General features: G+C 40.9%; 1 protein-coding gene and 1 pseudogene across 5 annotated transcripts; one reads left to right on the forward strand and one right to left on the reverse strand.

The window, feature by feature from the left end:
• Positions 1–3,556: 3,556 nt before the first annotated feature.
• On the forward strand, positions 3,557–20,916 carry PRPF3 (pre-mRNA processing factor 3). Of its 5 annotated transcripts, XM_039841487.1 has the most exons (17): positions 3,581–3,704; positions 5,832–6,021; positions 6,694–6,824; positions 8,081–8,176; positions 8,776–8,922; positions 10,277–10,360; positions 10,573–10,793; positions 11,395–11,701; positions 12,351–12,517; positions 13,462–13,541; positions 14,758–14,901; positions 15,595–15,694; positions 15,866–15,979; positions 17,105–17,223; positions 17,508–17,591; positions 18,639–18,700; positions 20,563–20,916. In XM_039841487.1, exons 5-17 carry the CDS (start codon positions 8,905–8,907, stop codon positions 20,707–20,709), a joined length of 1,647 nt encoding a protein of 548 aa, XP_039697421.1. In that variant the 5' UTR covers positions 3,581–3,704; positions 5,832–6,021; positions 6,694–6,824; positions 8,081–8,176; positions 8,776–8,904; the 3' UTR covers positions 20,710–20,916. The 5 variants fall into 5 exon arrangements, with proteins under 5 accessions (XP_039697416.1, XP_039697419.1, XP_039697421.1 ...); XM_039841482.1 differs by lacking the exon at positions 8,081–8,176 and having other exon boundaries at positions 3,557–3,704; XM_039841485.1 differs by lacking the exon at positions 8,081–8,176 and having other exon boundaries at positions 3,560–3,704; positions 5,876–6,021.
• On the reverse strand, positions 12,828–12,946 carry LOC120585335 (uncharacterized; annotated as a pseudogene).
• Positions 20,917–25,452: the final 4,536 nt, after the last annotated feature.

The following is a 25,452-nucleotide window of genomic DNA, read 5'->3' on the forward strand; positions in this document are numbered from 1 at the left end:
ATGGTTGTACACACACACACACACACACACACACACACACTTTGTTTATTCGTTTTTCTGTCAGTGGACACTTGGGTTGCTTCCACCTTTTAGCCATTGGGAATAATGCTGCTTGCTACAAACATGAATATATCTCTTTGAGACCATGCTTTCAGTTTCTTGGGGTGTATACCCAGAAGAATTGCTGGATCATGTGCTAATTTTGTTTTTAATTTTTGAGAAACCACTGTTCTGTTTCCCATAGCAGCTTCACCATTTTACATTCCCACTGACAGCTCACAAGAAGTCAATTTCTCCATATCCTCACCAACAGTTTTTTGTTTTTGTTTTTTGTTTTTTGATGGGTGAAACTAGTACCTCCTCGTAGTTTTAATTTGCATTTCCCTGATGACTAACGATGCGGAGCATCAGTTCACATATTTATCGCCCATTTGTATATCTTCTTTGGAGATATGTGTATTCAAATCCTTTGTCCATTGAATTGGGTTTTTGTTGTTACAGGAGTTCTTTCTATATCCTGGACATTAACCTGCAAATATTTTCTTCTGTGGATTATCTCTTCACTCTCTTGATAGTGTCCTTTAATGCACAAAAGTTTTAATTTTGATGAAGTCCAGTTCATCTCTTTTTTCTTTCGTTGCTTGTGTTTTTGGTGTTATCCAAGATATCATTGCCAAATTCAATGTCATGAAGATTTTCCTGTTTTCTTCTAAAGGTTTTACAGTTTTTGCTCTTAGGCTTAAGTGTTTGATCCATATTGCATTAATTTTTGTGTATGATATGAGGATAGGGTCCAAATTCATGCTTATGCATGTGGATAGCCAGTTTTCCCTGCACTATTTGTTGAACAGACTGTCCTTTCCTCATTGAATGGTCTTGGCTTCTTTATCAAAAATCAACTGACCATATATGTGACGTTTATTTCTGGGCTCTCTCTTCTACTCTGTCAATATGTCTGTCCTTATGTCAATGACACACTGAACATGTTTTATATCTTACATTTAATCCTCATAATACCCTTTTGAAGTAAAGATTCTTACTCTTACTTTATAATAGAGGAAACAATCTCAGAAAAATTATCTGAAGGTATCCCAGTAACTGGGAGACTAAGGATTTAAATCCACCCAGTTCCAAATATTAAAAAGAAAATCAGTGCCTAGAAAAACATTTCCCTCTGGGAAGGTGAACCCAGGTGGCTACAAGCACTGAAACAAAGCAAACTTAAAACTCTGCAGAGTTGGAACTTAGGGACCCATTCAACAGATTTTCTTGAGTGAATATTAAGTGAGAAAACCGAGGTATGAATCACCTGAACAACATGTTTAAGCTCCCTTAATTTGTTCCTCAGAGCCAGGCTTTATTCCATAACGTCATGCCGCATCAGAGAAGGTGGGTTTGTTGTATATTTTTCAAATTTCTTTAAAACTAGCCTTTAGATAACAATCATGTGCTGCCTGATTCTAATAACCTCCCTAGAAAATAACTGCATTTTCTCGTGAGCCTACCATCTCAGAAGATATCTTGGAATTTTAGTTTCTGTGGTTTGTAATCTGATACAATGGAATTTTCATTTCCTATATTTGAAATTGTATACTTTTTCCACACTATACTTTGCCCACACACATGGTTTTTCAGAATCACTGGTTTAAAGGGTCAGTAACATTTAGAGCCTCATTTTGAAGTAGGCAAATAATACAGGCTATTCATAGAATGAGGAAAACTACTGGCAGGTCCTACTCATTTATCATACATTGAGCCTTTACTATGCCTGCACTATCCTAGGTCCTGGAGATACAACGACAATAATGACATGATTCCTGCCCTCAGGGAATTTCTAGTTTTTAGGTAATAAAAAAGCAGACTTCAGCAGGTTCTGAGGCCTGCAAGATCCTCTGCTAAAAAAGATTCATTCTTTAATTCAACAAATATTTATTTAATTGTGCCAAGTGCTATTTTAGGCCTGTAAGATACGTCAGTGACAATGATTTCTGCCTTTAAGGAATTTACATTCTAGCAGGAGTCAGATGATAAGAAATCAACTTAATAAGTTAGTGATCTAGTACTAGTACAGTAGGTGGTAATAAGTACTATGGGAAAAGAAAACAAAATCAGGGGAATCAAGAGTGCCAAACAGTCTTTGGAATTAAGTAGGGTGGTCGGGGAAGGCTTCGCTGCAGTTACATTTGAATAAAAACCTGAAGAGGAGGGAGCAAACCACGTGGATATCTAGATGAAGAGCAATCTGGGCCAAAAGCACCAAGTGCAGAGGCCTTGAGCTTTGTATTGTGCTTGGCACTTTCAAGGAACAACAAGGGATCAGGATTCTTGCGTTGAATGAGTAAAGAAAAGAGTAGATGAGATCAGGGAGGTACTGGAGTGGGGCAGAACTTGGGGGGCATTTTAATCCGAGTGATAGGAAAAGCCAGGGCATGGTTTTGAGCAGGGGAGTAATGACCTTCCTGTTGTGTTAACATGAGCACTGTAGTACCTGCCATACTAGTACTAGATAAATTAAATTCATGTGACAAGGCTAGACTAACAGGAGGACAAAGTGGAAGCAAGAGAAAGCAGGAGACTCAAATAATCCAGGCTAACGGTGATAGTGGAGGTAGTGAGAAGCAGAAGGGTTTTGTATATATTTTGAAAGGAGGGCCAATGGAACAGAACAGTCCACAATCACTCCAAGATTAGTTGTTCTGCATTGATAGAAGACTAGAGTTGCCGTTTTCTGAGATGACGACTGTATTGAGAGTTGGGGGTTTTTTGGGGGGGTAGATTAGAATCAGGAGCTTAGCTTTCATTATGTGAGTTGTCTTACAGATTATATAGTAGCTGTAAGTAATATAAAACCTTTATAAAAATGTCAATTATGTATTATACATCATGTAGCTTTATTGGACTCTGAGAAGCACTGTTTGAAGTGCATTACTGTCAGTCACTTTTGTGGTCCTCACAGCAGCCCTATGAGGTGGACTTCTTTACAGGTGAGGAAAGAGGGCTTAAGCACTTTGCCTAATGTCACAACTAATGAGTGGGAGACCTGGAATACAAATCTAAGCAGTCCGGCTTTAAAGCCGGTGCTCTTAATCATTGAGCAGTGATTCTCAGAGGATGCCTGGCACACACTGGGCAGTCAGTAACTGCGTTAGTGAAACAGTAAAAGGTACGGGGGCTTGGGGAGCTGCTATTTCAGAGTCCCCCTGTGCATGTCTTTCTTTCTGGGTGGCTGGCCTCTGGCCCAGTTAATCTAAGGGAGAAAGGTTAAGGAGACGTGGCTAACGCTAGCGATCTTGACTCTTTCGGAGGGTCGACGTCCTACCAGAAAGGCCACGTTTGGCCTGAACGCAGAAGCCCCGCACGTTAGCGCACTTACTCTCCACGCCAGGAATACTGCAGGCGGCCAATTTCTGCTCCAGGCGACATTAACTTTGCAGTAATTGACTTAATCGACTTAGCTGGAGAAACGAAGGCAGCCGGGAGACCGTGCGGAGCGCCCTTGGGGCTCCGCCGCGCATGCGCTCCGCCGCCGGGAAAGTGGCTACTGCGGCTGCGCGGGCCGCTGGCCCGGCCCTCCCCGGTCACGTGGGGGGGACCGCGGCGTGGCGGCGGCGGTGGCGGTAGCGACGGCAGGCCGTAGGGCGGTCGGAGGGTTTCCGGTTCCGGTGTAACGTTCGGGCTCCGTCTCAGGGGCTGAAGTTTGTGGGGTGAGTAGTGGCCCCGGGCCCAAAGAGGGTATCCTCGGGTCGGAGCGCCTAGGGCCAGGGCGCAGTCCAGGAGGGGGACAGAGGCCGGAAGGTTCGGCGGGAAGGCAGCTGAGAGAAGAACGAGGTTCTGTGGGAGAAGGGGTTGGAATGAGATTGTGGCGAGGAAAAGGGCGGGGGCGGGAAGGGGACGGGGTGCGAGACTGGCTCTGAGATGAGGGAGTTTGGGCAAAACAAGGTGGGAAAGGGGCGGGTCGGAGAGACGGAGGGAGCCAAAGGGGAGAATGGGGCCTGTGGCCGGGGGGGAGCTCGGGGGTAGCAGAGGAGAGCACGGAGCAAGCCTGCGGAAGATGGGCTTCTGCTACCTCTCATTCAGAGATCGCTCTGCCCTCCTCTCCGTCCGCACCGTAACGCGCACACACCTCCGCCCCGCGCAGTTATTGTTGACCCTTTGATTGGTGACAAAGCTGTTTACCGTTTGTGACTTTCAGGTTTGCCCACAGACATGTTTCATGTTTGGTTTGCACTTTGTCTTATGGAGTAATGGGTTGAATACATTTGTTCCTATAGTGCTTGGGCACACGACTCATCTGATAGAGTGAAGCCTCAGTCGCTGCTTTGGATCTTCACGTTGCTTACGCTTTCTAGCCTGTGATTCAGTTCTAGTGGAATGTAAACCCCGTTAAGGCGAGGATTCCTGACTGTTCTGTTCGCTGTCGTGTGTGTCCTCAGCACCCAATATGCTGTTTCACACTTAGTGGTTACGCAGTAAATATTGAATTAAATTAAGTGAGGGTATGGCAGTTGTCCTCATTTTGTAAGGCGAATAAACAGGCCCAGGAATTACTTGCCCAAAGGCTGGTAATGAGTTCAGAGCTCTGTGTTGCAACTCTTCAGTGTTAGCTTTTTATTCACTCTGTGATACCAACATGCTTCTTTTGAACAAATGCACATTTAATATGTAGAGATCGAGAGGTTATACTGCTGTCTCATGATGGGTAAATACAACCACCGTGGAATTATTCACGTAGCGTGTCACTGAGGCATAAAATCTTTCACTCCTCGTTTCATGACTTTAATCTACTAGCTTCATATGGTTATACTGAAAATTAAATACACTGTTTAGCAACAGGTCTTAGAGAGGATAGACCTGCCAAGAATATAGAAGTTAATCAGACTATCTTTGGGGAGAAAAGATGCCTTAAAACATCTTGAAAGATTGACTCTCAGATCAGACTGATGTCAGTGCAGTTTATTGACTTTTGGCCACTATGGAGAAATTTAGAGAAATACAATTTTCTCTCTGATCATGAGTTTTGAGATTTAGGTAGATCAAAATGTAAACGTGAATGATGTTTAAGAATTATACTGATTGCATTAAATGATAAATTAAGGATTTGTTATAGAGTCCTTTATGACAGTGTTTTCTCTGCCAAGCTGAAAAGTAGAATAAAGGTGAAAAGACGGAGAAAACATCCAAAATGACAGTGTTCCTTTCTTAGCTGAGGGATTATTCTTATCAAGTCAACTGATGAAGACCCTTTAGAACATGAGTGAAAATTATCTAGGTACAGAATTCCCACCGGGATGAATACTACTACAAAGAAACGTAGCAGAACATTCTTAAGGATTATGAGCTTTAATACAAGATGACTGGCATGAATAAGCCCTCTTTTATTTGCATCTCTTAAAAGAAAGGAAACCTATAGGTCAGGGCTGAGTTAAGGAATGCCCGCCTAGAAGTAGGAGGAATAGAAAAGCTGGCCTCTGGGTGGGCTTTCTTCAGTCTCGCTTTAATGTTACATGTTTGCCAGTCCTTGTTGATGTGACAAGATCAAAAAAGAAACTAGAACTCATTTCTCAGATTGGGTTTTTCCCAGGGTTGGTTTATTCCACAAATTTCATTGACCTACTGGTACTTACTGAGTTAGGGTTAAAAAATCAAACAATGTAGTTCTTTCTGCTTCAAAGTATAGGTTTTAGAGAAAGTATTTGGCTTGAAATGAAATGAAGAACTTGGCTGCAGATTGAGAATAGTGTGGGGAAGGCATTCCTGACATGCTGTCCATTGACTGGAGTCACTTTAGTCTTTTCCTGCCCTCTAACTGAACTCTCCTGGATTCTTTTTAGGTGCGGTATTGAATCCTGTTTGAGCTGTCCTCCTTTTCCTGCAGAATGGCACTGTCTAAGAGGGAGCTGGATGAGCTGAAACCATGGATCGAGAAGACAGTGAAGAGGGTGCTGGGTTTCTCAGAGCCCACGGTGGTCACAGCAGCACTGAACTGTGTGGGGAAGGGCATGGACAAGAAGAAGGCAGCTGGTGTGTACCTTTCTGAATCTTTTGACTTAACATATAGGATGACCCCAAACTGCTTCAGAATTCCCCAAAATTCTCTCTGTTGGGAGTGTCTACAAAGGGTCAGACCACATTTTATTTTCTCTTGCATTATAACAGAAATAGCCCAAATAACTATTTTTTTGCTTTTTCACTTATTTTTATACTGCTTATGACATATTTTGAATCTCCGACTTCCTTTGGCCACTGTACTGAGTTACCGAAATTAAATTTACTTAAGAAATATCCTAAAGTCATATGGATATTTTCAGATTCAGATTGACATCTAAACATAGAAGTCTTTATAAAATACGGAAAAATTCAAGGGAGGTAGATTTTTTAATGGTAGTCTCCTACAACTTGCTGTTTGGGAGGAGTTAGGGAGCTTATTCATCCTAAACTTCATTGCTCAACCTGAGTATGTTGCACTGGCTGTATGTACTACTTCCTACTCCAAAATACTGTAACTGTATTTTCACCTTTCATAGGGCAGGGTCACTCAGTGTAAGAGAATGTATGGGAATCCTACAAAGAAATTAAGGAAACATTTCTCTCCCTGCCAGGGATAAGATTCTAGTGTTGGTGTCTGTTATATGCCTAACAGACATTAGACTAAAGTACACACCTTTCAACCTTACCACCTTTTTTTCCTGTCAGACCATCTGAAACCTTTTCTTGATGATTCTACTCTCCGATTTGTGGACAAACTGTTTGAGGCTGTGGAGGAAGGCCGAAGCTCTAGGCATTCCAAGTCTAGCAGCGACAGGAGCAGAAAACGAGAGCTAAAGGTAGGTTACAGTTAAATATCCGATGAGCTCAGGAATGTTTTGAATGGTAACAAAGTTGCTGAGCTTACCTGGCTCCCGTTTTGATAGCTGCTGTTAGAATACCTAATACTCAAGAGAGATTCTTAGACCTTAAAGTAGAGGGGGTGGACTTGTATTATCACCATCTGTGGTAACGAACTACCTGAGTTCATGGGTTGATATAGTCCAAAGAAACAATTGGTAGCTTTGTCCTTTTTTGTATACAGTTAGTTTTGGTTCTCCTGTTTCCCTATGTCTCCTTTTATTCCCCTTACTACTACCCGTAAGCTGATTGCTGTAAGATTTAATGCTTTGATTTACTCAAGGCCTAATAGATTGCTTCAGCAGTGATTCCACTGCTATCTGGGCTGTAGACATCACTCTTGCTTCTTTATGGGCGTTTCTCTGCAATGGCTTATAGATGGGATGCTTAACAACAGTTAACGGATTACTGTATGGGTGGAGACCCTGCCATATGCTATATAGCATATTGCTAGTCATCTGTCCCCACGAGTGGAATACTTCAAGGGAACATCGTTACTCCCTTACCTACTTCACTTTTTATTCTGTGGTTACTGATTGGTCCTGGCCTCTTTGAGTATTAGCAGTGGCAGGAGCCAAGTAACTAACTGATCTCTCTATCTTTTCTCTCCATCTCTCAAAAAAAAAAACCTTTTCTGTGACTCCCATCTAACAACCATCCAAAGTGCTCCTGATACCTTGGCTTTCCTATTGCTTTTCCTGAGGCTCAGAGGGTGAATAAACGATGTCTGCTTGGTCCCTGGCCAGGCTATGGAACCAACAGAAATAGAGATTTGTGTGTTTTGTGTTTAGGGCGTTATAGGGTGATCAGAGGAGTGCGAGACAGTCCTTGCCTTGACGGAACATGCAATTTAAGGGTTGGGACATGGGGGAGAAGAGCACAACAAAATATAGTCACAAAATAGAAAATCTTCAGTAGCGATTTCTTGTAAATTTTAGGATTGACTAGACTTTTGTTGAATTTTGTTATGTTTAAGGGGGAATGCTTGGTCCACCCTATACACAGATCTGCAGAGTGAAGATGATGTTACGATAGGGCATGCTGTGAATGAAGTGACTGCATTGGGTGGGATTAATAAAAACGGTTTCTTGAAGGAGGTATCTAGATAGCCTTGGGACATGGGTCCCGTTTTGGTCCATTCAGGTCCCCACCCCACACAATATATTATGGGAGAGTCCTTTTTCTTGAACTGTAGGAGTTCCAGGAAGCGCTCGCCCCTGGCCGAGGATATGTCCTTGCAAAACACGAGCCCTCCTAGTGAAGAGGGGATGTCACCCAAAGCCTACCACCGGTGTGTACATTTGCTTTTTCCCATTGTCCCTTCAGTTGGCCACTCTTGGTCCTATTAAATTCACCTTGCAAATTAGTCAACATATTTGAGTTCCCATCGTTTGATGAGAACAGTGTTATTGGGGGATACTGAAGCAGGAAGAGGAAGCCCCCGTCCTGGAAGAGCTTAGACTAGTTGGGAGAAAGTACTAACATTGAAAGACCTAACACTTGGCAAGCAGAATGTAATTTTACGTAGTGTGAACCAGGCTCTTAAGTGCTAAGAGGAGACGATACAACAGTTTGAACAGAGTGGGATGAGATTATTAATGAGGAAAACTTCCTGGAGGAGGTGAGTTTTAGGCAGGATTTGGAACGGGTTGTGGAAAAATCGAGAGAGATCGTTACAAATGTGGGCAGTAGCATTTGCAAAGATCTTGAGAGGGGAACATTTATAAGGACGTGGAGTAGGAAAATGATGAAGTTGGGTGAGACGGTCTATTTGGTGGAGGGTCTAGAAGACTCTGGGAAAAGCCACAGTGTGCTGATAGGAACTAGGATGATTCTTCTCTTCTCCCACGGGCAGGAATACAACTCTTCTTTCATCTTGGGTTCCCTTAGGAAGTGTTTGGTGATGACTCTGAGATCTCGAAGGAATCATCAGGAGTAAAGAAGCGACGGATACCCCGTTTTGAGGAGGTGGAAGAGGAGCCAGAAGTGATCCCAGGGCCTCCCTCAGAGAGCCCTGGCATGCTGACTAAACTCCAGGTTAGTAATTGGGAACTGGAGTGACTTTGTGAGTTCAAGAAACAGATGCATGGGTCCAGACTTATTGTGACCTCGATATGAATTAGTGTTAAGCATTGGGGAACTCTTGTTTCCTGCTTTATGTTTCATCATTCTCTGGTAGCCAGGAGTATTCCAGTTAAAGGCTATTGAAATAGCATTTATGGAGCACCTATTATGGGACTGGCAAGGTGTGTTACATACATCATTTGCCCAATTATCTACCTCATTGGGTCATTGAGAAAATAATTGAAATAATCAGAACTGAGCTTGATGGCAGAGGAGAATTTCCAAATACATTGCACATAAGGTGTAATCTACTTAAATAATTTGAAGTTGACTTTGTATTTTTAAATAGGACTTACCTGTGTCTTTTTTTTTAAACGGTCGCTATTAAACAATTTTGATATACATAAGCAGTAAATGTTTCTTGTACTATTTAAAATTTCTTGGAAATAGAATATATGTATAAACATGTATGGTTTGATAGATGTATTTGCTTATTTAAATGTGATCTTTCTGAAAGGAAAGAAACTGATGATAATATCTTTTATAGAGAAGGGTGGAAGAATTCACAATATATCTTTTTGTACTTTTTGCATTTTGAATTATATAAATACATCACCTCAAAAAATGCTTGGAAAAAAATACTCGAAATAAATTTTTAAAAAATATCTTGAAGCTCCTTGATAGCAGTTCTCTTTTGGAAAATTTGAGAAGAAAATTTAAGAAGAATTTAAGAATTTGATCATATCCTCAAAGCTTATCATCCTGAACTTCTTTAGGACAGAAGTGGCGTTCACAGAGACCAGGAAGCAGGTCTTTATATTGTTTCTGGTTACCCCAACTAAGGAATTCAGGGGTTAATAACATGATTTTTTTTAAGTATAATTTGTGTGGGTTCTGTTAGGAGTTTTGCATGTGTTATTTAAATGCTTACAACAGCCCTGGTAAGGTTGGTATTACTATTTTTAACCCTTTTAGACACCTGGAGGTTTAGAGATTAAGTACAAAACCCAAGGTCACACAGGCATTAAGTGAGAGTTAAGATTCAAACTCGAGTTTCTCTGACTCCAGAGTCTTAATCATCAAGCTGCGTAACTACCTAACATGTCAATCCTGCCTTAGGAAGATGGGCTGAAATTTTCATTGTTCAGCTGTCTACGCTTATCTTACTAAATTTTTTAGCCTGTGATACAGGTGGAATATGATGGGATAATTCAAAAAAATTTTAGGTCTCTAGACCTGAAAGCCCTTTGGGTTTAGGAACCTGAATGAGAGAAACAAAAAAGAGACATTAACAGTTTTTCAACCCCTCTCCCCCCACCGAGAACAGATCAAACAGATGATGGAGGCAGCAACACGACAAATAGAGGAGAGAAAAAAACAACTGAGCTTCATTAGCCCCCCTACACCTCAGGTACCGTACCCAGATTACTCTGAAAAGAAGACTCTTTAGCACAGAATGTCTTGCCATTCACTCAAATGAGAGTCCAGAAGGTGACTGCATGGTCTACCCCATAGTCTATCACTGTCTGCCAGTGTGTGTATGTGTTTGTGTGCGCGCGCGTGCGCCTGCCTGCGCGCCTGCCTAATCCATCTGATTCTGATTTCTTTTTCTCTATCTCACAGCCAAAGACTACTTCTTCCTCCCAACCAGAGCGACTTCCAATTGGCAACACTATTCAGCCTTCCCAGGCAGCCACTTTCATGAATGATGCCATTGAGAAGGCAAGGAAAGCAGCTGAACTACAAGCCCGCATCCAGGCCCAGCTGGCACTGAAGCCAGGGCTCATTGGCAATGCCAACATGGTGGGCCTGGCCAATCTTCATGCCATGGGCATTGCTCCCCCGTGAGTATCTGTTTCGTGGAACCCCTGGTTGTTTCTGAAGCTTGAGAAGCAATAAATACCTTTAAATGTTATTGACCCTCTTCTTCCAAGGAACCTAAATCATTTCTTAAACAGTTACATATTTCTTACATATTCAATAAATATCAATTGGATTTATTCTTTTGGCTTCCTTGTTGCAGAGTTTATTACCTTCCTTTTATAATAGGTAGAACTGAAGTTAAGATTATTCATCTAGTATTGGAGCTAGGAATAGAACTAGGTCCGAGAGGTCTCTACAACAGTGTAAAGATGATTGACTTCATTTTTAGCACACGTGTTGGGTTTGGCATCCCTTGTCTGACTCAAGAATTCGGGAGTAGAAGATAGGATTTGCAACTTTATATCAGTAATTTATCAATTTGTTTCATCTGATTGTACTCTATATTCAGCTATTCATTTTGATGTTTTCAATCAAGATGTTATTCTCTGATGAGTTTATGTCCCCTAGAATTGTGGAACCTAGTTGTCTTTGTTGGGTTTTGGTTTGTTTTATTTTCTGTTTGTTTTTTTGTTTGCCTTATTGTTCCATATGGGATTTATTTCTTTGTGGGCTATTTTTCAGAAAGGTGGAGTTAAAAGATCAAACTAAACCTACACCACTGATTCTCGACGAGCAAGGTCGCACTGTAGATGCAACAGGCAAAGAGATTGAGCTGACACACCGCATGCCCACTCTGAAGGCCAATATTCGTGCTGTGAAGCGGGAACAATTCAAGCAACAGCTGAAAGAAAAGCCATCAGAAGACATGGAGTCCAATACCTTTTTTGACCCCCGAGTCTCAATTGCCCCTTCCCAGCGCCAGAGACGCACTTTTAAATTCCATGACAAGGGCAAATTTGAGAAGATTGCCCAACGATTACGGACAAAGGTATCAGGTTTAGACTATAACCTAGAACTTCGAAGAAGTTAGGAAGGAGACAAAGGAAATTGAATACAGTCCTAAAATATTGTCAACTCGGTTCTCTGTGTTTTGAGCAATTAGATAAATAAGTGACAAAGCAGTGAATAATTTCTTAAATACTGTATTTATTCCTGGAATACTTGATTTTTAGCTGATTTGTCTTTTTAATTACATTCTACTTAGTGGAAATAAAATTGAGTTTGAAAATTCTCCACATCCAATTGACAGTGGAGGGAAGTAATTCAGAACCCTCTGGATGACTAAAGAAAGCTACCCTGGTGTTAAAATTGACTGCAGATAATCCACACACTTGCAGAGTTGAATTGACTGGGTATTGAGTGACTCTCAGAATGAGATTTTCATAACAATTCCATTTCTGCAAATTTGCACGTACAAGCATTATGGGATAGAAGTAGTGATGAGGGTAAAATGTATGTAAATAACTAAGGATAAAATAAAGCAGAAAGGCTCTTTTTTTCCTAAGCTTTCAGAAATTATGGACATTCGTTGCATTAGGTATAAAGAGTTCAACAAGAGAGTGTTTTAAAGTTTGAGATTATACTACTTTTTCTGTGACTCCAATTTATCTTCCTGTCTTGGTTTATCTTGTCTTTAGGCTCAACTGGAAAAGCTGCAGGCAGAGATCTCACAGGCAGCTCGAAAAACAGGCATCCATACTTCAACTAGGCTAGCCCTCATTGCTCCTAAGAAGGAATTAAAGGAAGGAGAAATCCCTGAAATTGAGTGGTGGGACTCTTATATCATCCCCAATGGCTTTGACCTGTGAGTTTGTTAGTTAATTCTTTTTAACAAGGCTAGAATTTTGTTGGGAGAGATGGTACTAGTGCACTAAGTAAAATTTTAAAATCCGTACACAAGCTCATATACTTATAAAGAGTATGTTGTATGAGTTAGTTTTGTAGTTAATGTAGGTAAAATGGGCACAAATCTAAAAGCAGATCTATAAATTTGCTTTTGTTTTACATTATTTGTGTTTAGCATTTTTTTTTTAGGCGAGGCAACCCTTGGTTGACCTCACAGATTGGAAGGACCTTGTCAGCTTACAATCCCTTATTTTTTATTTTATTTTTTATACCTACAGCACCTGGTCTTCCTAGGTGGTCTCCCATCCAAGTACTAACCAGGCCTGACCCTGCTTAGCTTCCGAGATCAGACGGGATCAGGCTTGTTCAGGGTGGCATGGCCATGGACTTAACATATTTTCTTAATTACATTCTTTTGCTACTTCTTATAGATGTTTGTGTTTCTTAAAGACCCAGTACTAGAACAGAGCAAGGATTCTTAGTTGATGAGGGAGAAAATGGCAAATAAAGCATATAAGAAACATCTGGAGAGCTTTAGTTATATCTGCTTCATCATTCTGCTACATGGCTTTGGGAGACCATGTCTGAGCCTTTCCTTACCTTCCCTGGTCAGCTGCTGTCTGAGGGAGTTACTGTTACTAATGAGAGACTGTGGAATCCATCAGAGACATTTGAGTAGAAAAGGTGAAGAGTAACTGGTGTGGAGAGTGCAGCCAAACTTTGTCGGACCCAGTTTTCTCAACTTGAGAATTACGTGTAACATAATTATGTATTATAGATATGCAAATACTAAAAAGGGCTAGAAGCATTGTGGAGAGCAGATTCTTTCATTGTTTCTGAGACTCCCTTGCTTGGAATCATCTCTATCCACATACTTGTTTTCCCTTCTTCGTCCGATTTTAGTACAGAGCAAAATCCCAAGAGAGAAGATTACTTTGGAATCACAAATCTTGTTGAACATCCGGCCCAGCTCAACCCTCCAGGTGATGTATAAATTAGTCAAGGCTCTAGGAAAGTATTATTCAACAGAGCTTTCTGTGATAGTGGACGTGTTCTCTAGCTGTGCTGTCCATACAGTAGCTACTATCCACATGTGACTTTTGAGCACTTGTAAACTGAGTTGCACTAATACAGCTGAGGGACTGAAATTTTAATTTATTCAATTTTAATTAATTTAAATTTAAGTGGCACATGTACCTAGTGGCAGTGCAGCTCTGGAGCACTGAGGCTGAATCTGAAGAGGGCCTCACTAAAGTATATGTCAGGTTGGGCTTTTGCCATAGTGTTGACTTCCAACTCCAGTCTTATGCCACCTCTAAACTCCTGCTCTTCGATCTTCTTTGTCTTCAGCCTTTCTGCCTCTCATTTTTGTAGCAACTCTGTTGGCTCAGTCAAAAGTGATAGGTTTTGTCGTAGCTGTGTTTTTAACTAGCTGGATCCCTTGGGCAAATCAGAACACGGAATTTCAAGTAGAGATAACATTAACTGATTTGCCTTCTTCAAGAGTTATATGGATCATAAAAGGCTGTTATCGCTTTAATCAAATTTGGGATCAACAGAGGAAATAATACCTTAATTACTAAATTTACTTACCAGTATCTCCAATAAGTTCAGGAAAATAGATTGAGACCTTGAGCTAATTCAAGGTATAATAGTTATTGAATTTTACTTATTCAGAATCTACTTAGCTGTCATCCGTGTGACTCATTAGAATGTGGTTGCGGGGAGGGGGGTGTTTGCTTGCTTGTTCATTTGTTTTAAAATTTTCACAAACCTGTTTTGGGAGTCCAGATAATTTTTCCCGATTCCTATAACGCTAGTATTATAAATTTCATCATCTTGGCCAGTGGTTTTCAAATTGTATTCCATAGAAACACTGAAGGTCAGGAGGTGAGATCCAAATGAGATTCTAGATACCACCACCTACTCCAGATCCTCAATCAGAGCAACCAGAGCAGCTCTAATTTCCATATTTGCCACATTTCAGTCAGTAAAGGGTTCAGCTGCTTAAAGAATAACAAATTAGAGTACTACTCATGAAAGATAAGAATGCATTTTAAAAATATAACCTTACTGCCACTATCATAACCTAAAAATAACCAAAAGAATTAAACTAAAGAATTTTTAATGTGATTGATATTTATTTGCATCCATCTAATATGCTGATTGCTTTGGTACATCCATTTCTCTGATTGACAGTTGACAATGACACACCAGTTACCCTGGGAGTATATCTTACCAAGAAAGAACAGAAGAAGCTTCGAAGGCAGACAAGGAGAGAAGCACAGAAGGAACTCCAAGAGAAAGTCAGGCTGGGCCTGATGCCTCCTCCAGAACCCAAAGGTGCGTATCTTAGAGCCAGGGACGACAGGTGGCGAATTTACCTCTGTAATTCTAGAGGAACTTTAGCATCTCTCTGTATTTGGTTCTCAGAATCATTCATGGTTCTTTTCTTCCTTTCCTACATCTTCTGCTATCTTTTCCTTTTTAAGACAGGTCAACATATTCATTGTTAAGGTCATTAAAGCTTATTTTTTAAATATTATTGACCATATAACACTCTGATCTTCCCGGAAGAATAATGGTCTTGAAATTCATGAAGATAATAGTTGCAGTTTTTACATAGAGTTGTTTCATTCATAATTCTTAATATTTGAGAAGTGAAAATACAGTTTAAAAAACCTTACTCTTATAGTATCCATTATTTTCAATAATATTTTGAGTGAGCATCATTATGTATAGGATTTTTCACTAAATGCTAGTAGAGTGAAAATACCAAATAAATTAAGTTCCTTGTCTTTCATAAAATTTTAAGCAATGTAAATAAATGCATACAAACCATTTAGATTAATTTTGTGAATTTCCCCAAATGCTGAGTTAATCGTATGGGCTTTTCAAGGTAGGAGTTTTGGGAAGAAGTGAATTTTGAGCAAAGATATGAAATAGGAAAACTATGAATTCGTAAGAAGAGGTGACCAGTTATCCCAGCTGGAGAAGCAATTTAGGAGATTGATTCCTGTCCTCTCTCCACTGCAGTGAGAATTTCTAATTTGATGCGAGTGTTAGGAACAGAAGCTGTTCAAGACCCCACGAAGGTAGAAGCCCATGTCAGAGCTCAGATGGCAAAAAGACAGAAGTAAGTGCCATGGGTTGGGTGGACACCCAGGGCAAGTATCTTTCCCTAAGTCTTCTGGGGGATCCATATTTGGAGGGAGGGGAGAGTCCTCCGTTGCTCTCTCTTTCCCTCAGCCCTGCCTCTGATCTTCAATGCCTTTCTCACTTGTGGATGTCCTTCCTGTCACGACAGAGCGCATGAAGAGGCCAACGCTGCCCGAAAACTTACAGCAGAACAGAGAAAGGTCAAGAAAATTAAAAAGCTTAAAGAAGACATTTCACAGGGGGTACACATATCTGTATATAGGTAGGTGTCCAGACTGGGCCAGCCTTCCCCTTCGAAATACCAAAGCATTTTCCAAGTGCCCTAGGCAGAATCACTGGGGTCTGAAAGCACACCTGACGCCAGCCCCTACTCTCTGGAAATGACCCGAGTGCAGATCAGGACTTAGTAAACCGTTTACAGTGGTGAGGGTTAAAGACTTACTCTTCTCTCTCTGGGTCTTAGTGAACCAGTACTAGTTCCGAAGAATGAATGAATGAATATACATACTTGTTCGGGCCAATAAACGAACTAAAGGTCATTCATCTTTTTTGAAGCATAAAATATTCTTTTTCTCCAGGAAGCATTAAAAGTTTCTTTTCTCAGTAACTATTTCCTTATCCTGATGTATTACAGTAATCCTTTTATTACCACTCCAAAATGCACTTTACACATAAATATTTTCTACCTTTGTGTTGATTTAATGTTTTTTATTTTATTCTTTAATGTTGAGTACATGTGTAACTTCCGTTTTTTAAATGTGCTCATGTTTAATAACTAGTTATTATGAAAATGGCTCATTTATTACAAAAATAGTGAGTGCTTATTAAGATGAAAAAAAAATACAGAAGGGTACTTGCTGAAAAAGTCCCCTTCCTATTCTCTGAGATCTTTTAGCTGTTACCCATAGGACCACTCGTGGTGGTCCTATGGGTAACAGCTAAAGAAAATGTTAGTAGCAATTACTCACTATGGGTAATTGCTACTAACATTTTCTCATGTATCCTAGAATTTTTTTATGCATAGCATTGTGGTTACATTATAAACATCTAGAGGACAAAGAATTTGTTGATCTTTATACTATCAAGAACAATTAGCTTTTAAATTTTTTTGGATAATGGTAAACGCCTCTCCTTCAGTCTTGAGTCAATTTTGATTACCTGCTATTTGCTGTAAGGTGTACAGTGCTAGACTTTAAAGACATAAAAGACAGTGGAAATAGTTGTAGACTCATCAGTTCTACCTTCTAAACATTAGTACATTTGTTTTCTCTAAAAGGTCTTTGTTTTTAGAGGGAAAACCATTTGGATCCATCAATTTATTTGCCATTCCATTCAGGCAGCTACCGATGCTAAAACGAAAGCCATAACTAAACTTTCCCTTCTCCAGAGTTCGAAATTTGAGCAACCCAGCCAAGAAGTTCAAGATTGAGGCCAATGCTGGGCAGCTGTACCTGACAGGGGTGGTGGTACTGCACAAGGATGTCAACGTGGTAGTAGTGGAAGGGGGTGAGTTTGAAAACATTGAGGGAGACTGTCCCCAGGCAACCCCAGGCCGTGACGTGATTAGCGTGGTGGGGAGAAAGGACAAGAAGATGGTGTTTTAGAACAGTACTTGGGTATAACATCCCGGGCCTCAGTTTCCATGTTTATTGAAGTAGAAAGACCTAAAGTGTGGTTCCTGGGATTGCTTCAGCTACCACATTAATGTCTGAGCATTGAACGAACTCAGAGGTTCTTTCTACCCCATCATCTTCCACAGCTCTGGCAAAATTCTTCTTTTCTGTTTCTAGGCCCCAAGTCCCAGAAGAAATTTAAGCGTCTTATGCTGCATCGGATAAAGTGGGATGAACAGACATCTAACACAAAGGGAGATGGTGAATGGGGGTTAGAAGGGATTAAATGGGAGGTGGGGGTGGCTCTATCCGTTTATCTGTTCCCTCCCTCTGACGCTCTTGCTCACACTAGGTAATGTTCAGGAATTTTAGAAAGACCCATTTGCATGCACTATGAGCGTGCTAGGCATTCATACAGTGTTTATGACATGATCATATGCAGGAGTGTTAGTTGTTCTTATGCCTGTCCTTTCAGGCCTCCCTACCAGCTAGTTTCCTTGTCTGCCCGGATCTGGATACTGATTACATGAGTGTGTTTAGTTTGTGAAAATTCAGCACACTATTCATTCATATATGCATTATCTGTATTATCTTTTGACTAAAAAATTTTTTAAAGAGTTGAAGGCCAAAAAAAAAGATTTTTAGATCAAAAACTCTCTGCTTTGTTCAGGAAATATTTTTTTCATTCTTTTGCCCAACTTTATCTTATCTATAAATTTTACATCTTCCTGGCTATCATTCTTCCATCAGTATTCCTCCCTTCTTTGAAGATCTGGCTTAGCATTTAACATATGCAGAGAGTCTTATTATTTTTTTTAATTCTACCTGACTTTGGCCCTTTTATACTTTTTGTCCTTAAAGTATATTTTTTACTGTAATTGATCTTTATTTTGTTTTGCAAGTGTTCCTAAGATATTTTCGTTTGGTATATCAGCACTCCTTCTCCGATAGACTGAAAGCCCTAGCAAATGAACTCTTTAACGTGTTGGCATCTGAAGCTTGGCTCTCAGGGTGTTTAGGACAAGTTTTCATTGTTGATTGCTCGTCTCTTATTTATCTACTTATTCCCAGTACCTGGCACAGCTCTTGACACATAATAGGTGTTCAGTAAATGTTTGTTGAAATAATGTTTCTGCCTGTTCGAAGCTTCCAGGCTAAATAAGAGTAACAGAAGACACTTGATCCCAATACGTGGTAATGGGTAATAATATTTAAAAGAATTTAGGTGGACTTGAATACTGTTTAGAACCTAAATCTTGGTCTCTAGTCCAAGTCAAGTGTAAGATTTAGCTATATTGTCTTTTCCAGATGATGAGGAATCCGATGAGGAAGCTGTGAAGAAAACCAACAAATGTGTACTAGTCTGGGAGGTAGGCAGTCCTTTGTTAGCAGAACTTTGGCTAATTCCTGATTGTTTATACTATTCAAATGGAATGATAAAACTTAACAATGACTGCTCCTTAAGTAATTTGTGTTTCTTTTCAGCATTCACTGTTAAATGTTTGGCAGCAAATTCTCCCTCATTATATTTCAGTTAAATTGACGAGTATATAGTATATGTCATCTAAAGAAGGATATGGAAAACTGATGGCAAGAAAACAAGTGCTCAACTTGGTTGTTTATTTTATAGTCACGGATATGAGACTTGGAAAGAGGGAAATGAATCCTGGGATTTTTCTTTGAGTATAATGAAAGAAGAACTAGACTTAGAACATAAAGTTAAGAGTCTGGGCGTCACCGCCTTCTAGATGTGCAGCTGGGCAAGGCGCTTCACATTAACTACTGTTGCTTTGTCTGTAAAATGGATATATTTTCCTCCCTATTGTCAGGTTTTGTTTTTTGAGAACCTCATGAGATTATGTAATAGTGTTTTATAGAATGTGACTAAATCACTCTTTAAATGGTACTTTGTTACTGTTATACAGTTCTTTCATCCCTGAAATCGTCTTCGTGAACCAGTTTTATTTCTGAAGAAAGAAAAAATGAATGAATAAAGGAGTGGACGAATGAATGAATGAATGAATGAATGAATATGCTTATTCAGGCAAATATGTGACCTAAGGATCGTTTATCCTTTTTGGGGCATAAAATATCCCATTTCTCTAGGAAGAACTAAAAGTTTCCTCTATAACTATATCCTTATCCCGATGTGTTACAGTAATCCTTTTATTCACACTCCAAAATGCACTTTATATTTTCTACATTTGTGGGGGGTTTTTTTGTTTTATTCTCCGTTGAATTCACGTGTATCTCCTATTTTTTAAATGTGCTCATGTTTAGTAACTAGTTCCTTATTATAAAAGTAGTGAGTCATTACAAAAGCAGTGAGCGCTTATTAAAATGAGTTCTAACAAAGAAGAGCACTACTGAAATGGTCCCCTTCTGATTCCCTGATCCTTTAAGACCACTCGTTATGGGTAATTGCTGCTAATTGTTTTTCACGTATCCTTCTGTCTTATCCCAGACACCTCTAATTTATGCATATGAATTAGGTCATAATAAGCATAATACCTGTTTTTCTGTCTTGTAAGTCCCCACCTGCCCATTTAATGTCCCAGTCTCTTTATCTCTTCCAAATTCTCTTCGATTTGTCTCTGAGAGTCCTCAGGAATTGTATCTCAGGTTCAGAAACAAGCCAAGCTCGCTCTAGCCTCCTCATTAGAATCTGATCCCTGAAAGCCTCTTGAGATGGCTCTTAGACTCATCGCTGCTGGCGCCTGTGGTGAGAATGCAGTCTCACCCAGTACTGTATCTTTTTCTGTTGTCCTTCTCTGCAGGTAGCCCCCTCCTCTCCCATTGCCCTTTCGCCCTCGTCCCTGTATTGTTCTTTGTCCCTGGGCCCAGAAGCCTCCTTGTACACGGTCTCACTGAGACTGTGAAAAGAGTCCTTTAACTCCTTTCTCCTGACAGGCCTGAACCTAGTCTTCAAGGCCCAGTGGGAGCCGAGGGCGTCCCATCTCACCCTCCTTCATCCTCCTGACTAGCTCTGCCACCCATGCACCAGAGCGCATAATTCCTCGTCCTCCGTTCAGTAAAACACTGAAATCTTCAGTCATAAGTTCATGAAAACTCACAAGTATCTAGGGAGCTGGAGGTCAGAATTGCTTTCACCATAAAGTCAGGTCTGGCCAGGCGCATTGCTACACAAGTGTTAGGTTTTGTGAAAGAGTAGTATACCTGATTTAAACTAGAAATTGCTGCATTCTGATTACAGACTTTGTCTCCTTCCCAGGGTACAGCCAAAGACCGGAGCTTTGGGGATATGAAGTTCAAACAGTGCCCTACGGAGAACATGGCTCGGGAGCATTTCAAAAAGCACGGGGCCGAACACTACTGGGACCTTGCGCTGAGTGAATCCGTGTTGGAGTCCACCGACTGAGGCCGCTGCGGGCCCTGGCCTCTGCCCGCTGGCCTGCGTCTCTTCAGTCCTCCCCCTCGTTCTCCTTCCCAGCCCAGCCCCCCGTGTGTGTGATCTGAGAACTGTGCCACGCCGACATCGGGACAGAAGGAGAGCACTGGCTCCCCTCCCGTCAGCCTGGTGCTGCCCTTTCCTCTATGTGCATACGATTAAAGAGTTATTTTTAAAGGTGGTATGATATTTTTCACACACTCATAGGATTGGAGTTTGGGTCTTCAGGTGATCCTTTCTCCAGACTTGTAGCAATTGCTGTGGGAAAAAAAATTTGTCATTGGTATTTATGTATATGAGTGGGTGGAAGGAAGGATGGATTTGTGTTTTTGAGGGCTAATGGACATTTCTGACCTCATCTTCGAGCAAGAGTGATAAATACTGTTTCTTGGAGCAGAGTGAAGCAGGAAGAGGTGTTAAGTGGGTGAGGGACAGGGGACAGATGATGTCCAGCCCCAGCCTTCTATAGAGTCATGAGGTAGACAGATCACCTCTGGTCTCGGCTAAGACTCTAACAGGAAGTCACTTCCTCAGGCAGGGTACACATGAGAATGTGTGTTGTGGACGAAGTGGACACGGGACGTCCAAGGAGGGTGCTGCGGATCAGTTTGTAAAGTAGAATTAAGATTTGAGAATTTAGCCTATTTCCTTTCTTTACTAATTAAAGAAAAAACAATCTTTTTCTAAAAGACGATGTGTATTTTTTTTGTTTGCCTCTCAGCCAAGAATCTGACTAGATGTAGTTCTGTTTAAGCATTTAATGGTTCTAGTTTAGTTTTAAGAGTATTTGGGTCAGAATAAGTATCATTGAAATCTAGAATTCTTACCATATTCTTCCATTTCACGTTGGCCGCCAAGGACACAGTGGGAATATGGCTCTAACAGGAGCCATTAGAGCTTCCATAACTTTCTACTAGTTGGCGCTTAGTAGGAAGTAGTGTTGGAGAATGGATACTTGACCAGAACTTAGAACATCGTTATAAAATTAACCCTTTTTTAAAAGTTACGTGGTCTTAGCCATGCCACCGTGAACATGCCCGATCTTGCCTGATTTCGGAAGCTAAGCAGGTTCGGGCCTGGTTAGTACTTGGATGGGAGACCACCCAGGAAGACCAGGTCAGTAGGTGTAAAAAAACGAATGAATGAATGAATGAATAAATAAAAGTTATGTGTTTCAGGTCCTGGTTAAGAGTTCCAGTGTTAACGCAGTAGTAGGGTGCACTAGGATAAAAGATGGAAAGAGCAAGGACTTTAAAGGCCTCGAGGAAAGCTAGCACAACCGCTCTCTGTAGATGAGCGAGCCGTAACCCGGATGGGTGAGGTCGCCAAATCCTGGAGCAGGGTCAGAGCTGATCAGCGCCAGCCTTGCCAGGACTCGGCCACGAAGACTGGGTGCTTGCTTGCTAGTAGTCATCTCTATCCGTGGGACTCGGGAACTAGAGAATTGAACTTGGTTTTGACATTTCTTGATTTAACCAAATTTGAGGTAGGGGGGATTGTTATAGAAATAGCTGCTTTTGCTTTTATTAAAGGATATGTCACAAATATAATGCACAATTTCAAAAATGTATCGATTCCATAAGGCATTAAGTGGTGTATTCGTACTACAATATACAGTTATGCATCGCTTAACAATGGGGACGTGTTCTGAGAAATGTGTCGTTAGGCGATTTCATCATTGTGCACACATCACGGGGCATGTACACAAACCTAGATGGTCCAGACCACTCCACACGAGGCTAGACGGAACCGCCCAATGCTCCTGGGCTCGCAGCCTGCACAGCATGTCACTGCACTGAGTACTACAAGCAACTGTAACAACGGTGAGTATTTGTGTATCTAGATATAGAAAAGGTCCAGTAAAAATGGGCATAAAAGATATAAAATGGAACACCTGCATAGGGCGCTTACCATGCAGGGAGCTGCAGGACTGAAGTTGTTCTGGGTGAATGAGTAGTCAGTGGGCCCAAAGGCTGGGACGTCACTGTTCACTCATACAGTTAGTGTTACACTGCACACTTAAGCTACACTAGACTCGTTTAAAATTTTTTCTTCAGTAAATTAACCTTAGCTTACTATATAACTTTTTTACTTCTTAAACCTTTAAGTTTTTTAAAAATTTTCGGCTCGTAATAAAACAGTTTAATATGAGCACATTGTACAGCTGTACAAAAATATATCTTTATTCTGTAAGCCTTCTATTTCAAAGCTTTTTATTTTTTGAAACTTTCATGTTAAAAAGTAGGATACAAACACAGCCCGGGCCTGCACGGGGTCAGGATCATCAACGTCACTGGCCTCCACCTCCACATCTCATCTCACTGGACGGTGTCCGGGGCAGTAACACTCATGGAGAGTCATCAACAAGCTCCTTAAATGGTCTGCAAAAGCTTCTGCTAAACCCCTCACTGAATTTTCTTAGGGGTTCTTCTCTTGCAGTCTCCTTTCCTCTTGCCTCTTCTTCAGCTACGCATTCACGTTCCAGTTTCCACAGCTCCTTAGTTCCTCAGGAACCATCTCAAGGAGCTGCTCAATGTCTAACTCATCCACACCTAGGTTAAAGTTGCTGGCTGTCTCACCACGGCCTTGTTAATTTTTGTAACCTTTTTATCCTTGGCAAACTCTTTGAAGTCTATAGATGAACCTCTGTAGTGTCATCACCCAGATGCCATTCAAACACTCCTTGGTGACACCACCCAAGCCCATGCAAGGTTCTTGATGTGATCAAGATGTGATCCTTCCAGAATTTCATCCGTGTCTTCTCAGTGTCTCTCAGTTGCAGCAATAGCCTGGGCAAAGTTCCTTCTCACGTAGTAGGCCTTAAAAACTGCTGTAACGCCTTAATCTGTTGGTTTGATAAAAGAGATGGTGTTTGGAGGGAGACACAGCACTTTCCTATTGGGATGAAGATCACCAGTAACAGGAGGATATCCGGCAGCATTATCAACAATAAACTATTTCTCCATTTCGCTGGCATAGCAATTCAGGAGGGCCTTTCAGAAGAGGAGATGGGTCATCCATGACTTCTTATTGCCCCTGTAGTCCACTGGCAGCAAGTGCTCATTGATATGCTTGAAGGCCCTGGAGTTCTCACTGCGCCAGATCATAAGGGCTTTAATTTCTAGCCCACAGCATGCCCCCCAAGCAAGTCTGTCAGCCTGTCCTTAAAAGCCTTGAAACCTGCCATCAACTTGGCCTCCTTACGGATGAAAATCCTTTCCAGAATAGGGAGTTTTCATCCATATCAAATATTTCCTCTGGCAAGTAATTTTCCTTTAGAATTAGCTTATCTAGAGTTTCCCAAAATTCTTTAGCTGCTTTCACATCAGCGCACACAGACTCACCACTTGCTTTCACATTATGTAACGAATAACAATTCTTGAATCTTCTCTCAACAGCACACAGAGCTAACAGTAAATTCAACATGATAATCGGGTCCAGCCTTTTCTTTAAACATTGCAGACAAAATTTTTGCTTTGGCTGTGATCGTCATGCTGTTGAAAGGGATGCACTCCTGTGTCCGGTCTTCAATTTGGGTCATTGGAAGTGTCTGCATGTCTGATACAGGCCCTTCTCCAATTTCTGTCTTGTTGCCTTCAATGAAGTAGACCCTTCAACAGCTTCCATTGCTCTGCTCTAGTTAAAGGTCATAGCGCTGGTGGGATCAGACGTGCCTGACTGGCAACCAGTGACCACTGATTTCCTACCTTGATAGTCCTTAATTTGTTTCCAGTTCAGTCACTGGATGTGGCCTCTTATGGGCAATATTAGCAGTGGGTATTGTATATTTAAGGGTCATGATGAATAGAACAACATGAGCTAAAATTGAGCACAAGAGAAAATGGTGCAATCAAGAGACGTGAGCATGAGACGTATGAGGCTACCGCCGGCATAACATGGCACAGTGGTTTACGGCAAACTTTTTTTTAAGTAGAAAGAATGCATTCTAACATAACAGTAAAGAGTATAGTATGCTAAATATGCGAACCAGTAACATAGTCATTTACCATTATTATCAAGTTTTATGGACCGTACATAATTATATATGTGCTATACCTTTATATGACTGGCAGTTTGTTTACCCCAGCATCACCACAAACACGTGTGTAATGCGTTGCACTATGACATAACATTGGCTATGACGTCACTAGGTGATAGGGATTTTTCAGCTCCATTATAATCTTATGGAACCATCGTATATGAGGTTCATCATTGACAGAAAAGTCGTTATGCAGCATGCGACTGTACCATTGTTTATCATACTCAAATGACACTTATTCCTATCGTCTTGAGCAAAGTTTTCATCCCCCTGTGCCTCAAAGTGTTTTTTGCTGTTTTTTAATTTTCTTGACCTCATACTGTATAGAGTATTGTGTTCAATAAGCACTGCCTCGTTTATGAGAAGGCCCATGAAAAAAAGCAGATTTTAGAGGTGAGGAGCCTGAGGCTTAGGGTGAGTAAGTAACTTGTTCCAAGGTTACGGTTAGTAGGTTTTGGAGCTTAGTTTGAACCTAGGTTTGTTTGGCTAGAGCCCAAACTCTTAGCCCTTACATATGCTGCTTCATTTATGAGGTAAGGTGGGAGAAACAGATGAATTCTTTCAAGTGAATGTTAATTTTAGAATAGTTCCTATCTTGGGATGCTGTTATCACGTAAAATACTTCGTGAACTTTAGTAATTTCTTTCAAATCTGTTTCAAATTATGTATAATTT

This window comes from Pteropus medius, unplaced genomic scaffold (genome assembly GCF_902729225.1).
Source record: "Pteropus medius unplaced genomic scaffold, Ma_sr-lr_union100, whole genome shotgun sequence".
Lineage (NCBI taxonomy): Eukaryota > Metazoa > Chordata > Mammalia > Chiroptera > Pteropodidae > Pteropus > Pteropus medius.

Coding starts and splice junctions, on each gene's coding strand:
- PRPF3 (XM_039841482.1), top strand. CDS start 5,877: ATGGCACTGTCTAAGAGGGAGCTGGATGAGCTGAAACCATGGATCGAG. Junction 15,695..15,865: donor CAGATGGCAAAAAGACAGAA/GTAAGTGCCATG, acceptor CTGTCACGACAG/AGCGCATGAAGAGGCCAACG. Junction 18,701..20,562: donor AATGTGTACTAGTCTGGGAG/GTAGGCAGTCCT, acceptor TCTCCTTCCCAG/GGTACAGCCAAAGACCGGAG.